We start from the raw sequence: 13,761 nt of genomic DNA on the forward strand, positions 1-13,761 counted from the left end.
AATTTCTGACCCTCAGTTTGGTGATGGCTTAGTCACTAAGTTGTGTCTGACTCTTGCGACACCATGGACTGTAGCTCGCCAGGCTCCTCTGTCCATGGGATTATCCAGGCAAGAATACTGAAGTGGGTTGCCATGCGCTCCTCCAGGGGATCTTCCGGACAAAGGGATTGAACCTGGGTCTCCTGCATTGCAGGTGGATTCTTACTGACTGAGCCACCAGGGAAGCCCTGGCCCTCAGTTTACTGGCCTGCAAAATGGGCTGATTAACACTGACCTCAGGGGCTGTTATAAGGGTCCTTGGTTCCCATACACATGAGGACTCCATAAACTGCAGAAGGCTGTGCTACTGCTGCTGCTGCTACTAAGTCACTTCCGTCGTGTCCAACTCTGTGCGACTCCATAGATGGCAGCCCACCAGGCTCCGCCATCCCTGGGATTCTCCAGGCAAGAATACTGGAGTGGGTTGCCATTTCCTTCTCCAATGCATGAAAATGAAAAGTGAAAGTGAAGTCGCTCAGTCGTGTTCAGCTTTTAGCGATCCCATGGACTGAAGCCTACCAGGCTCCTCTACCCATGGGATTTTCCAGGCAAGAGTACTGGAGTGGGGTGCCATTACCTTCTCTGAGAAGGCTGTGCAGCCCCTCATATTATGCCTTGTTGATGTTTGGGTATTTCCTGTGTCCCAGGCGGCCATTCCCCTGGTGGGTATCTGGTAAGCTCCTGGATACAGGGGATCATGTCTTTGAATCTTTTCCACCTGCCTGTCCCTGACACACGTGCATCAGGGTTTACAGCAAGGTGACTGATTCATTCACATTCATTCACAAGGAAAATAGAGTCTCTTTTTGGGTGGCACATACTTAGGGGCATGGGCCAGGTGGCCCCTGGAACCCAACAGAACGGTGGTCCCTGGCCTGATGTGCTGATGGCAGCTTCAGAGGGGTGAGTAGAGAGAGATTTCAAGTCTCAGGAGCTCTGTGACACTTTCATTGCCTCTTAACCCGCGACATCAGCTGAGAGCCTATTTTTGTAGGTGTTTTCTTTTCATCTAACGGGGAGTGAGGTCTCAGTTTAAGCAGGTTTCTCACCACCCACCTTGGGAGAGATGTCGTTAATTACACTTGTGCTCCCTTCTGAGGCCGCTCTGGCCCCCCTCGGAGAGCCCAGGAAGGGTGTAGGTCATGGTGCTGTTTCTTGGGACCCCAGAGAGTGTTCAGATACGCTCCAAATTGCCATGGGTCTCAGGCACGGTTTTCACCTACGTTGAAAGTGTTAGTCACTCGGTTGTGTCCGACTGTTTGCGACCCCATGGAATGTAGCCCGCCAGGCTCCTCTGTCCATGGAATTCTCCAGGCGAAAATACTGGAGTGGGTTGCCATTCCCTTCTCCAGGGGATCTTGCTGAGTCAGGGGTCAAACCCGGGTCTCCCGTGTTGCAGGAGGGTTCTTTACCATCTGAGCCACCAGTGAGCCTTGTCCCTGATGAAATGACGACTCTACAGGCAAAGCAGCACTGAGTTAAATGTGTTCCACCTAAAGGTTTTGTCCTTTTATTCTAAAATTATGCCCTTCCTCCCTCTCTGGTGCTAAATATCCTTTCCAGGTGATGGTGAGAACGTGAGTGATTTCTTTAAATGAACTTGCATGAGGAAGTAGAAAGTTGGCAAACTCAGGCCCCATTGATTGGTAATTCACTCCTCTGTGGACTCCAAGTATTTTATTTATTTTTTATTAATTTATATTGGAGTATAGTTGTATATTTTAAATTAACTTTTATTCCAAGCATTTTAGAACTAGTATTCCAAAGAGTGGAGTACAGGATTGATCCCCCACTCTGACAAAGGCAGGACTTGAACGCAGGAGTGAATGCCTCCCATCAATACAACAGTCCTTCTACCAGGAGACCAGAGTCCAGACCTACCCCAGTTCTTCAATACTGAGGTGCTGTGTGACCATGGGAGACACAGTCACCCTCTCTGAACCTCTAGTTCCTCATCTCTGTGCTGTGCTTCGTCACTGTCATGTCCAACTCTTTGAGACCCATTGGACTGAAGCCCACCAGGATCCCCTGGCCATGGGGTTTTTCAGGCAAGAATACTGGAGTAGTTGCTATTTCCTTCTCCAGGGGATCTTCCCCACACAGGATTGAACCCGTGTCCCCTGTGTCTCCTGTATTGCAGGAAGATTCTTTAACTGCTGAACCATCAGGGAAGCATCTCTAAGCAGAGCTAACCATCCATGCTTTCTCTTCCTTAGAATGAGATGAGGACTTAAACGTTCATTATTCACACCTCAAGAAGCAAAGACTCCTGGGGCAGGAGGGGTTTTCTTCAGCCCAGATCCTCCATCTCCCAGCATCTCACTCTGGTCCCATGTGCTTGGACTGCCAGACCAGGGACTCTTTCACATCCTCAGCAGTCGCCTACTCTTCTCGAATACGTCTGGTGAAGAGGGAAAAGGCCAGTAGGCAGGGAAAGAAAAAGATGGAAGATGAGAGAAAGAGAAAAGGGAAGGAACATTGGTGGGGAGGTGAGAGCAGAAGAATAGCCGCCTCTGAGGACCCGAGTTTCAGGTCTGTGTCCTCCCTGAAGACACGAATGAGCTCACAACCAATGAGGTGGAATCAGTTCCCACCTCCACCAGCACCCTGTCCTAGCAGAGCCCTGCTCTACATTGCCAGAGTCTGAAGACAGGACGTTCTTTTTTTTTAAACTTTTTATTCTGTATTGGGGTATAGCTGATTAATTAACAGTATTGTGATAGTTTCAGGTGCTCAGCAAAGGGACTCAGCCATACATATGCAAGTATCCCTCCTCCCCAAACTCTCCTCCCTTCCGGGTTGCCACACAATGCTGAGCAGAGTTCTCTGTGCTATATAGTAGGTCCTTGTTGGTTATCCATTTTAAATATAGCAGTGTGCACCTGTCCATCCCAAGGGACATGCCTTATTAATTCTTCTTCCTACTCCCAGCCCTGAGCTTGGTGCTCAGTCAATGCTGTCATCATCTGTTGGGCTGAATTACAAGCTTCTCTTGCTCCTCCCACCAGACACAAGGCTCCTTGAGGGCATGGACCCTGTGCCTGACCCCTAGTCACGGTTAGACTCTGAAGGATGGCTTTTCTCAAGGTTGTGTGTTATTTTAGTTCACACCAAACCCTATGAGATTATCTCTCAGTGTTATTATCCCCACTTTACAGATAAGGAAACTGAGGCTGGGGCAGGTGGCCATCTTGCCTCCAGGTTTCCCGATACCCAGAGGGGCCAGGATTCAAGTCCCAGCTTCTATCTGCAAAGTCATGTGCTGAACCAATTAATGCCAATGAGAAGGATGCCTGTTCTTCATTTTATTGTATAATCTTGTAGGTTCATCCTTCTGCTGGTCCATCTCCTGACAGTTGGGTGGTTTTCCCCAAAGCATTTGCTCAGGCCAGCTATGCATAAAGTTTCCATAATCCATGCGTGGCTTGTCTAGGATAATGGTGATTGCTTAGGTGGCCAAGAGGAAGGCTCCCACAGCAGGAAATCACCCAAGGGGATTATTTACACAAGCTCATTAGCCCTGGGCTAAGGGACAGGAAGTGGTGGGTGAGCTCCAGTCCCCTGTACAGAGATGTTCAGCTCTGGCTTGCACTAGCTGTGTGTCCTTGAGTAAGTCACTTGCCCTCTCTGGGCAAAGGAGGCAATTTAAATGCATGTTCCTCCTAAAGGTCCTTTCCATGTAATAATAGCAGAGATGGAGAATGTGGTTTCTAGGGTCAAAAAGACTGGGTCAAACCTTGGCCTTGCTTCACTTTGACCTCTGACATCCCTTTACTTCCCTGAGGGAAGCTTCCCTTTTTCACTGAGCAGAGATTTTGGTGCCAGCCTCTGGGGACTGCAGTGAACAGGGGTAGAAAGGCAGGTTGTTGATAAACTGATAATCTCTTATGCAAATATGTAACCATCATCACTATCATTATTATTTCTGGAGCCTCTGTCTCCCAGGCTCTCTGAGCACGATGTCCACGGCTCCCTCCAGCAATGGGGTGTTTGTCGTCATCCCACCCAGCAACGCCAGCGGCCTCCGCTCGCCCCCAGCCATCCTGCCCACCTCCCTGTGCCAGCCTCCAGGGATCATGCAGTACGAGGAGCCGCCGCTGGGGGCGCAGACACCACGCGTCACCCAGCCACCAGACCTGCGGCCCGGGGAGACATTCCTGACCGGAGAGCCCAAGGCTTTGGGGGTAAGAACAGCCTCTCCGACCACCTGGGGCATAGGTGCTGGGCGAGGACGGAGCACTCATGCACCTTGCAGATACCGTGCTACACTTAGTCGCTCAGTCGTGTCTGACTCTTTGCGACCCTATGGACTGCAGCTTGCCAGGCTCCTCTGTCCATGGGGATTCTCCAGTCAAGAATACTGGAGTGGGTTGCCATGCCCTCCTCCAGGGGATCTTCCCAATCCAGGGATCAAACCCAGGTCTCCTGCATTGCAGGTGGATTCTTTACTGTCTGAGCCACCAGGGCAGCAACTGGTAGATGCTTAGTGAGGACTTCAGGACGCAGCCCTGCACCAGGCAGACAAGGACCATTCTGCAGAGCTGACAGAGAGTAAACCAGTGAACAAATGACTAAGATAACTCCAAATAAGGCAGTGAGGTTAAAAAATGACCATGGGGGAGGGGCAGCACTAGCAAAGATGGACAGAGAGTTCTGTCTGGGGAGATGACATTGTAGCTAATAATCTAGATGCTGGGCTGAAGCCAGCCAAGTGAGGGGACAGAGACTGGCTCATCAGGTAGAGGAAACAGCAAGTGCAGAGGCCCTGAGGTGGCTTGTTCAAAGACAAAATAGAAGGTGGGCACGGCTGGAAGGTAATAAGCAGAGGAAGGAGGGAGATGAGATGAAGCTGAAGTGGTAGCCAGGGCTAGCTCTTGGCTCCTGCAGAGCTGACAGTCCAACCTCAGATGGCCTTGAGATATTGATCTCTTGGAGGGACAGTAAATAGACAGATAGATAGATACACATATTTATCTATATATTACATGCGGACTGTCTTCAGCCTGTCCCTTGGCCTCAGTTTGTCCTAGTGGAAGATGAAAACATAGTTTAATTGATGATGGTGGTGATGACCACAATGATGACAACTCTCATTTACTGAGTGCCCCCGAGAGTTGTGCACACTGGGCCAAGGAATTTGCACTCATTGTCTCCTTAGGGTCTTATCACCACTTGTGAGACAGGGATCATAGTTCCCAATGGACAGATTAGAGAGCTTAGGCTCATCAACGCTAAGTCGCTGGCCCAAGGCTCGGGCTTGAATATGCTGGAACTTAGGAGCTTAAAGGCTACACCAGCTCCACTGGGGCAGGAATGGACTAGAAGCAGTGGACAAAGATGGTGGATCCATTGCTGGAGACTGGAAATCTCAGACCAGACTCTGAGAAACAATGACCCCCAAAGGGCTTTGCTGAGACAAATGCAAATTGCTGAAAAATATAAAAAGGAGAAGCTATATATAGGTTCTAGGGAGTGTCAGCCAGGGAGAATACTGGCTTTGGAGTTAGTTGGTTTTCCACTTCCTAGCTGGGAGACCTCGCACAAATTACTGAATATCTCTGAACCTCATTTTCCTCAACTTCCTCCTTTCTGAAATCAGGATAATAATTTTAGGATACCTACCTCATCACATTAGGGTTAAAAGAGATAATGTCTGTAAAACACCCAGCACATCACTTAGTGCAGACCAGCATTTGGTAAGTGGCAGCCGGTGTCTTACGAGGAGTAACTGGAGTAGCAGTGTTGATCCAGTAGCAGGGGAAGGACCGGAGGAGGAGAGCAGCCTTGGCAGCTGGGACGTGATGCCCCATAAAGGGCACAAAGAAGATGGAAGACATGTGACTGAAGAGAGAAGGAAAGAGAGGATTCCAGGGGTCACGCCTTTAAATGTACAAATGCTTGGCTCTTGTGTTAGGAAGACATACATATATATAGCACATGATCCTAAGATAGACTCTACAGCCTGAACTGCCCATATATGGACCACAGTGAGCACCTCATCACTAAGGGAGTCCATTTAGAAGTCAGGAGATGGATAGGGTTCCTGGATTAGGATCTTCCCTTGTAGCTCCGTCGGTGAAGAATATGCCTGTAATGCAGGAGACCCAGGTTTGATTCCTGGGTTGGGAAGATCCCCGGAGAAGGAAATGGCAACCCACTCCAGTATTCTTGCCTGGAGAATTCCATGGACAGAGGAGCCTGGCGGGCTATAGTACATGGGGTCACAAGAGTTGGATACGACTTAGTGACTGAACCACCACCACCACTTGGATTAGACAGAGGCTGAGTTCAGCAGCCGTCAATGTCCCTTTCCACTCAGATTCAGTTGTTACCAGAACCATTCGGAAAACAGGGACTTCCCTGGTGGTCCAGTGGTTAAGAATCTGCCTTGTAAGGCAAGTGGACAAGGGATCAATTCCTGGTCGGGGAAGTAAGATCCCACAGCCTGCCTGCCACAATGACTGAGGCTTGTGCCCTTTGCAGCCTGCATGCTCCAACTAGAGAATCCATGCTGCGTGATGAAGGATCCTGCATGCCTCAACCAAGGCTCAAAGCAGCCAAATAAATAAATACTTTAAAACAAACAAAAAACAGGAAAAAAAAAAAACAAACAACCCACTTAGAAAGAAACGTGGCAGCATGAACCAGAAGCCCACATTGCTCTCATCCTTGGGAAAACCATCCCGCTTCTGAGAATGAATCAGTGGGGTGCTGGGAAACCACTCCTTTAATTAATTGATTAATCAATATAAAACCTAAGTCCTGAGTCCAGCTGGTAGGCAGCAGCTCCTGCACGTGACTGGGATGCACCAATGACACTCCAATGAGAAAAACACCCAAGGAGATATTTGGGCAGGCTGCAGGGGCACAAGGAAGGAAGCGGTGAGGCAGTCAGCGCAGGGAATGATGAGCCATTGACACGAGGGCTAAGAAACCAAGTAGCAACACAGTATGCTTGAGACCTGGTCAGAACAAAAGGCAAACCCGTGGAGACATGGAAACAGAAGGGTGGGTCCTGAAAGCTGTGGGGAACTGGCTTTCCATCTTAAAATACCGTGTCTTTCACAGTTGTTATAATGATGTCTCCTTAAAAGAAGGGAATCTGAGTTGATTTCCGAGTTGCTGAAGGTTCAAAGCGGGACTGCAGGGCCCTGCACGCTCTCCTCTGCGGCCGGCAGGGGGCGGTGTGGAGCCCGCCGCGCCCGCCTGGCTGAGCCGCCGTCCGCTCCCCGCAGACCGTCCAGATTCTCATCGGCCTTATCCACCTGGGCTTTGGCGGCGTGCTGCTCATGGTCCGCCGCGGCCATGTGGGGATGCTCTTCATCGAAGGCGGCGTCCCCTTCTGGGGAGGAGCCTGCGTGAGTGCCTGGGCCATCTGGGCGGGGGGCTGTGCCCAGGCTCACCCTCCACCACATTCTCCTGGGCACAGCTGCTCCTGGGTGGGGGCCTGAGCCTAAACCTAACTCTCAACCACAAATCCTAATCATGACCTGACTGAGACCCCACTCCCGTGTGTGAAAAGCTCCCAGAATAGAGCTTAGCCTGCTCCCCCCAAAAGAGGATGGAATGAAGGAGATGAAGGCAGGGGCTAAGGACACTAAACACCTGTAGTTACCCGGCTTCCTTCCTTCAAACTTCAAAGCGTTTTGATTGTTTATTTGCTAAGTGTCCATCTTCCCAAATTAGAATAGAAGCCTCATGAGGGCAGAGATCTTGTCTGTCTTATTCAACTCTGCTAGGATCTTGCCACATGCCTGCTGCTCAGGAAATGTCTGATGAGTGAATGTCTAAAGGAGCAATGCCTTCCCTATCGATGACACAATGTCAATGAAAACATTCATCTTGCAAGCCATGGCCCTAGTTCCCTGGACAGGGGCCCCTAGTAACCATGGGACACCCTCACAGAGCGATCCCAAGTGCCTGGCCAGGAGGCCAAGAAGGTGGCATCCAGGAGGCTGCTGGCCTCTCCCTGATACCCATGGCCTTGACAGTGCCAGGCATGGTGTGCCCTGCCCAGTGTCCTGGCTGAAGCCTCACTAGGATACCCACTTCCCCACACAGTTCATCATCTCGGGGTCCCTCTCAGTGGCAGCCGAGAAGAACCACACCAGTTGCCTGGTAAGTCTGAATGGGAGACCGGGAGTGAGGGTGGGGCCACAGTCAAGCTCCACTCTGCTCTGCCTCCAAAGATGCTCCTTCAGCAAGCACTCCATAGGGGGCTGCTGGAGGCCAGGCATGGGACAACACCCAGACAACCAGACACAGTCCCTGCCCTACCTACAGAAGAGACAAAACCAAGACGCACTTTCAGAATACCCTAAGAGGCAGAAAGTGAGGGTCCACAGATGAAGTGCTCATGGCCCAGAGAAAGGGATGAGGCAAAAAGCCCTCCTGAACAGGAGATGGCTGAGCTGGGCCTTGGTGGGCATGTAGGATTGAGAAATCCTGAAGGAAGAGCATGAGGATGCAAGGAGGGACTGTGGGCAGGGTCACCGTGGAAACTATGTGTGACTCCACTTGACCAGGGCAAAAGTCTTGGAAGGGAAGTGCAGAGAAGTTAGAGATGCACTGGGTCGACATCTCAGACAGCTCCATGCCTTCTGCGGGTGATTGTGGGGGTGGGGGGGGGCGGGCAGGGGGCTATGGAGGCTTTGGATAGGAGAGTGTTGAGCATCGCACCAGAGTCAAGTCCCTGCCCTCATGGAGCCTACATTCTAATGTCTGGTAAGACACCCCCCACCCCCACCTAAAACAAAACAAAAAACACAGATAAGGTCTTTACAGAGTGAAAAGTGCTGAACAAAGCCCAGGGATAATATGAGGGATTCTGCTCAGCTGGGAGAGTCTGCAGACCCTGAGCAGGTGTCGCTGAGCCATTGTTCAGAGGGCAGCAGCCACACAGGAGCCTGGAGACCAGTATCCCAGACTAGAGGATGAGAAGGGGCCAGGACTTCAGATTACAGCAAACCAGGGGCTGAATGGGAGGAACTAAGCCGAGAGGGAAAGGTGGGGAGACACTTGTGGTTGGGTCAAGTTTAAGGGCAGTGGGAGGGCACTGAGGTTGGAGCCCAGGGTTTGGGCAGAAGTGAAAATGTTTGTTGCTCAGTTGTGCCCTACTCTTTGTAACCTCATGGACTGTAGCCCACAAGGCTCCTCCTTTCATTGAATTCTCCAGGCAAGAATACTGGAGTGGGTTGCCATTCTCTTCTCCAGGGGATCTACCTCACCTAGGAATTAAAGCTGGGTCTCCTGCATTACAGGCAGATTTTTTACTGTCTGAGCCACCAGGGAGCAGGAGAATCAGTGCTCTGTTTACACTCCTGAGAGCTGCTGGGTGGAGAATGGATTGTAATAGGACAGGACTGGACACAGGGAACCCTCAGATCAAACCTATACCCCGCCGCCCCCAGGCTGTAAAGTCTGGACGGGGGCGAGGAGAGAGGGCTGATTTACTCTGCCCCGTGCTCACAGCACCTTGGACAGTGTCTGGCAGGCACCAGAAGTTTGCAGGATTATCATCAGTTAATTGATTATGTGTAAGGCTGCTCTGATCTCAACGACCTCCTCCCTGTCATCCAAAAAAAAGAGGAGTTGGGGTCTTTGAACCTGAGCAAATCCTGCAGTCCCCAGCCCACCCATGAGTGGTCCCCACTTTAAGGCTAGGGCTGTTTAACCAGAAGGCTTCAGCTAGTGGGTCAAAAGAGCATCAGATTCCAGCAGCATGGGGAGGGTGACCCCTGAGCCATCGCTTGGACCACCCAGGGGTCCACTTGTCCCAAGTCCAGAGCCTCCGGATGAGGACGAGGCCTGGACCTTCGCTCCCCAGACCTCAGGCTCACAGCCCCTGCGTCTCCCCTAACTGGTGCCCCGCAGGCGTCTGCAGTGCTTGCTCTGCCAGCCCCTGCCTGGGCCCACATGGAACTGACCCCAACACCTCTCCCAACCTCAGTGTCCATAGCAGAGGGCCTCCCCGGATCCCTGCCCGTTGGGTAGCTGCACCTTCAGGATGCTCGGCCTGAGGGGTGGAGCATAGTAATGGGTGGGCAAGGAGCCTCTGCAGGCCCCACTTAGGGAGGCCATGAAGGAGGTCGAGCCCCTTTTCCAGCAGCTTCCAAGAAGAGGATGCAAGGTAAGGGGGGGGTGGGGTGGTCAACAGGGCCATTCGCCTGAGGTCCCCGGGGAAGGACAGGAGGAAAGGAGGTCAAGGAGGACGCAGGTATGGGCATGGGTGTGAGGACCTGCTGTGGGAGGCTCCGGGGGCAGAGCTGTGGCCTCCTGTCCCTCCTCCTCCTCCCGCCTCCCCCTCTCCCCTCCTCCCGCCTCCCCTCTCCCCTCCTTCCCCTCCATCTCTTCCCCTGCAGGTGAGGAGCAGTCTGGGGACCAACATTCTCAGCGCCATGGCGGCCTTTGCAGGGACGGCCATTCTGCTCATGGATTTTGGTGTCACTAACTGGGTGTGTTGTCCGACGTCCCCAGGAGTGGGAAAACTTGAAGAAGAGCAACAGCCACATCCAGGAGGAGGCACGGGTTGGGGGAAGGGATGTTGTAGGGCCCTGGGCATCAGCAGAGCCTGCCAATCCCAAGAGACCCCCAGGTGTATATTGACCCCAGGACCCTACGTCAAGGGTGGGCGTAGTTGGGGGGAGGAGGCGGGTCGTGGAGAAGCAATCTTGAGTTCAAGGGAGAGTACCTGTGTTCAAGGGAGAGTACGTGTCACGCAGCAGGGGGACCCGCTCCAGCTCTGTCATCAGCTGACTGTATGATCTGGGGCACGTTATACTCGCTGCTCTGGGCCCCCTTTCCTCTATTCTAGAATTCTCGACTGGCCTTGACTGTGGGTTTTGGTCCCCAGGATGTGGGCAGGGGCTATTTGGCCGTGCTTACCATCTTCACCATACTGGAGTTCTTCATTGCAGTCATTGCCACCCACTTTGGGTGCCAAGCCACTCGCGCCCAAGCTCACGCGGTGAGTGCCTCACACCGCGCCCCGCCCCCCGCCCCAGCCCTGCAAAGAGCGCCCCACTCATACATCCGGGGACTCAGAGGCGTTTCCGCGGGAAGGTTTTCCTCTTGGTTGGTCACGGGGGCGCGCCAGCATCAAGGGACCTGCTGCTCTTTGCGCCTGGACGCGGAGCCCTGGAAGGCGGGCTCTGGGGACGAGGGAGATCGCCGTCGGGGATGATGGGGACCCTCCAGAAGTTGACGGGTCAAGAAAAGTGGGCATCAGGAAGGGCAGCACGACTCGGGTGGGCATGGACCGCCGTCTTCCCCAAACTGGAGGACAGTGTAGACAGAGAGGGGATGGAGGAAGGGCCTCCGTAACAAGGGAACCAGTTGGATGTCAGCCTCCGCGGAAACAAACATGCAGGCCATAGTGCGGGTGGGGGCGGGGTGGGGGTCCCCCTTGGGAGGTGGGTTTGTGCAAAACGAGGTGTGGAGCTGTTGAAAGTCTGAGCAGAGGCCTGTACGCTCAGAGAGGAGGGTGAGTAGAGTGGGGCTCAGGGAAATCAATCTAGAGGGTTTGCCCACTGTGGGGGCAGGGAGCGGGGTGGAGAGGTAGGGGTTGGAGGCAGGGAAGCCGCCACAAAGAGGCTGCAGGGATGCCGGCACTGTGGTATCCAAGCCTTGAACCAGTGTAAGGCTGTCCAGAGACAAAGAAATCCAGAACCTTAGTTCCTAGAGAAATGAGACTCCTGTGGGTTTCGCAGCTGTACCTCCAATGCCCAGATGATAGTTGACCTCAGCAAATACTTTTTGGAAATTTAGTTGAACTGATGAGTGGGGCCAATTCATCCTTGGAGCGTTCACTACTAGGGCGCTGTTCTCACAATACCCACAAGAGGGCACTATTGCAACAGCTCCCTGAAGGCGCCGGAGCCACCAGGATTGCTGGTGTTTGTTTTCTTTTGCTTTGCAGCCTGTGATTTTCCTGCCGAATGCCTTCAGCACAGACTTCAACATCCCCAGCCCGGCAGCCTCTCCTCCCCCCGCCTACGATAATGTGGCATATATACCCAAGGAATCTTCAGAGTAGACGGTCGCTCCGGGGGTTGGAGCCCAGCCTCCCTCACTTTCCCCTGTCCCCCTTCCCCCCTCCCCACATTCCTCCACCCGCCCCACCCCACCATCCCGGGCGAGCCTCTCCCCACCCTCGCCTTGTTTATCTGGTGGCAGCCCGCCGCCCCAGTCCTCTCATGTTGTGGTACCGAGTGGAGTCCCTGGGGATGTCTGTCCCACACATTTCCCTCAGTGGTTTATTTCCTAAAAAAGCTAGTTGATGTCAAGGGTATGTGTCCCTCTGCTCCCTGGGCCCCGCCCTTCATCAGAAAATGCCTCCTGATACCGCCCTGGATTTCTCTCTACGCATTTTGGAAACCCTGGCTTCGCTGGGACACGGATTCAAGGGCCGCCCTGGCCCTCAGGCCTTGGGACAGTCATTAAGCTCAGAGAGCCCAGAATCCTCCAGAAGGAAGAACTGAGTCCAGCTGCAGAGGTCACAGAGCCAAACGGCGGTGGCTTGGCCTCTGGTCACCAGGCCCCAGGACCAGCTCTATAATCTGCTGCCATGTCTTCAGGCCTCAGTTTTCCCGCCCGGAAAAGAAAGTGTTGAACCAGATGACATTTAAGACACTTACAGCTCCCCATGGGCTCCCAGAAGTCTAAAGTCTAAGTCAGGCATGTCCCCTGACCCCAACTGCCTGCAGAACTGTTTGGAGGCCCTATTGCCTCAGCCCTGCACACCCTCCAGGGCTGGAGAGGTTGCAAGGGAGGCCTGAGACCAGCCCATGGCACCCTGGTCAGCGTCCGCAGGCGGCAGCTGTGGGGGCCCCCTCCCCTGGGAGGCTCAGGACCTCCCCTGGCCTCTCAGTGCTCCCTCTCTCACCCCCCGCCCGCAGCCTGAGGAGAAAGCCACCTCTGAAGGTATGTTGAGTTGGGCTGGGTCTCCAGGCCAAGGGGACAGTTCCACCTGGTATTTAGAGGCCCTGGCAGGTGGCTTGTCTCTCATACCACAGAGGGAAATAAACTGTGCTTACAACTTGATCTGGTCTCATAGCAATGACTGTTTTGTTTTGAACTTTGGGGGCTTTAAAGGGTTGTCCCATATTGATCAGGAGACCTGGGGAACTGTCTTACCGTCACAGCAAAAGGGCATCTCTGGATGCTGGGCTCTGTGTGGTGTGATCCTTACCCTTGTTCTGTCCCCACCTGAGCCTAACTAAGCAGGCATTCATGTCCCCACTCTACCACTGAAGACAGGGAAACTGAAGAGGTTAAATCATGTGCACGGGGCCACCAAGCTAGTAAAAGTCAGTGCCAGAATCTGAACCCCGCTTCATCTGACCTCAGGGTCTGTGCTCTTACCATACGGCTCCCCAGAGTCCAAACCCAAGTGCATTCCACAAACTCCTTCCCCTCCCTCCTCCTGTTTCTTCATCCCAGAGACTGGGGCAGGACTGCATTTCTCAGCACCCCGCTTCTTCATTTAACAAACTTCTGCTCCATCTTCAAAACCCTATTTTAATGTTTCTTCTTCCATGAGGTCTTCCCAGAGGAAGTAGTCAGCTAGGTGGCTAAGTGATAATGAGTCACAGAGTGGAGATGACAGTGGGGTAAGAAGGGCCCCCTTTTAAGGAGTCCCTCCATCCTGGGGTCATGCATGTGCAGAGTTGGGTGGGGATCACAACAGAATTTGGCTTCAAAATCAAGAGCAGAACTTGAGGA

The 13,761-nt window shown here is 52.9% G+C and overlaps 1 protein-coding gene across 1 annotated transcript; it reads left to right on the plus strand.

Annotated features, from left to right (window-relative positions):
• The first annotated feature begins 2,417 nt into the window (after positions 1–2,417).
• Positions 2,418–13,092, plus strand: MS4A15 (membrane spanning 4-domains A15). The gene is made up of 6 exons (XM_061406505.1): positions 2,418–4,223; positions 7,275–7,397; positions 8,101–8,157; positions 10,401–10,493; positions 10,892–11,005; positions 11,957–13,092. The coding sequence occupies exons 1-6, from the start codon at positions 3,927–3,929 to the stop codon at positions 12,071–12,073; spliced, it is 801 nt and encodes a 266-aa protein (XP_061262489.1). The 5' UTR covers positions 2,418–3,926; the 3' UTR covers positions 12,074–13,092.
• The last annotated feature ends 669 nt before the right edge of the window (positions 13,093–13,761 follow it).

This window comes from Bos javanicus, chromosome 29 (genome assembly GCF_032452875.1).
Source record: "Bos javanicus breed banteng chromosome 29, ARS-OSU_banteng_1.0, whole genome shotgun sequence".
In the NCBI taxonomy this organism is placed as follows: Eukaryota; Metazoa; Chordata; class Mammalia; order Artiodactyla; family Bovidae; genus Bos; species Bos javanicus.

What these genes read in the sequence shown, in the direction of transcription:
- MS4A15 (XM_061406505.1), top strand. Translation starts at nt 3,927, where the DNA reads ATGCAAATATGTAACCATCATCACTATCATTATTATTTCTGGAGCCTC. An exon ending in ATTTTGGTGTCACTAACTGG is followed by an intron (nt 10,494 to 10,891) that starts GTGTGTTGTCCG and finishes TTTGGTCCCCAG; the next exon opens with GATGTGGGCAGGGGCTATTT. An exon ending in CTCGCGCCCAAGCTCACGCG is followed by an intron (nt 11,006 to 11,956) that starts GTGAGTGCCTCA and finishes TTTGCTTTGCAG; the next exon opens with CCTGTGATTTTCCTGCCGAA.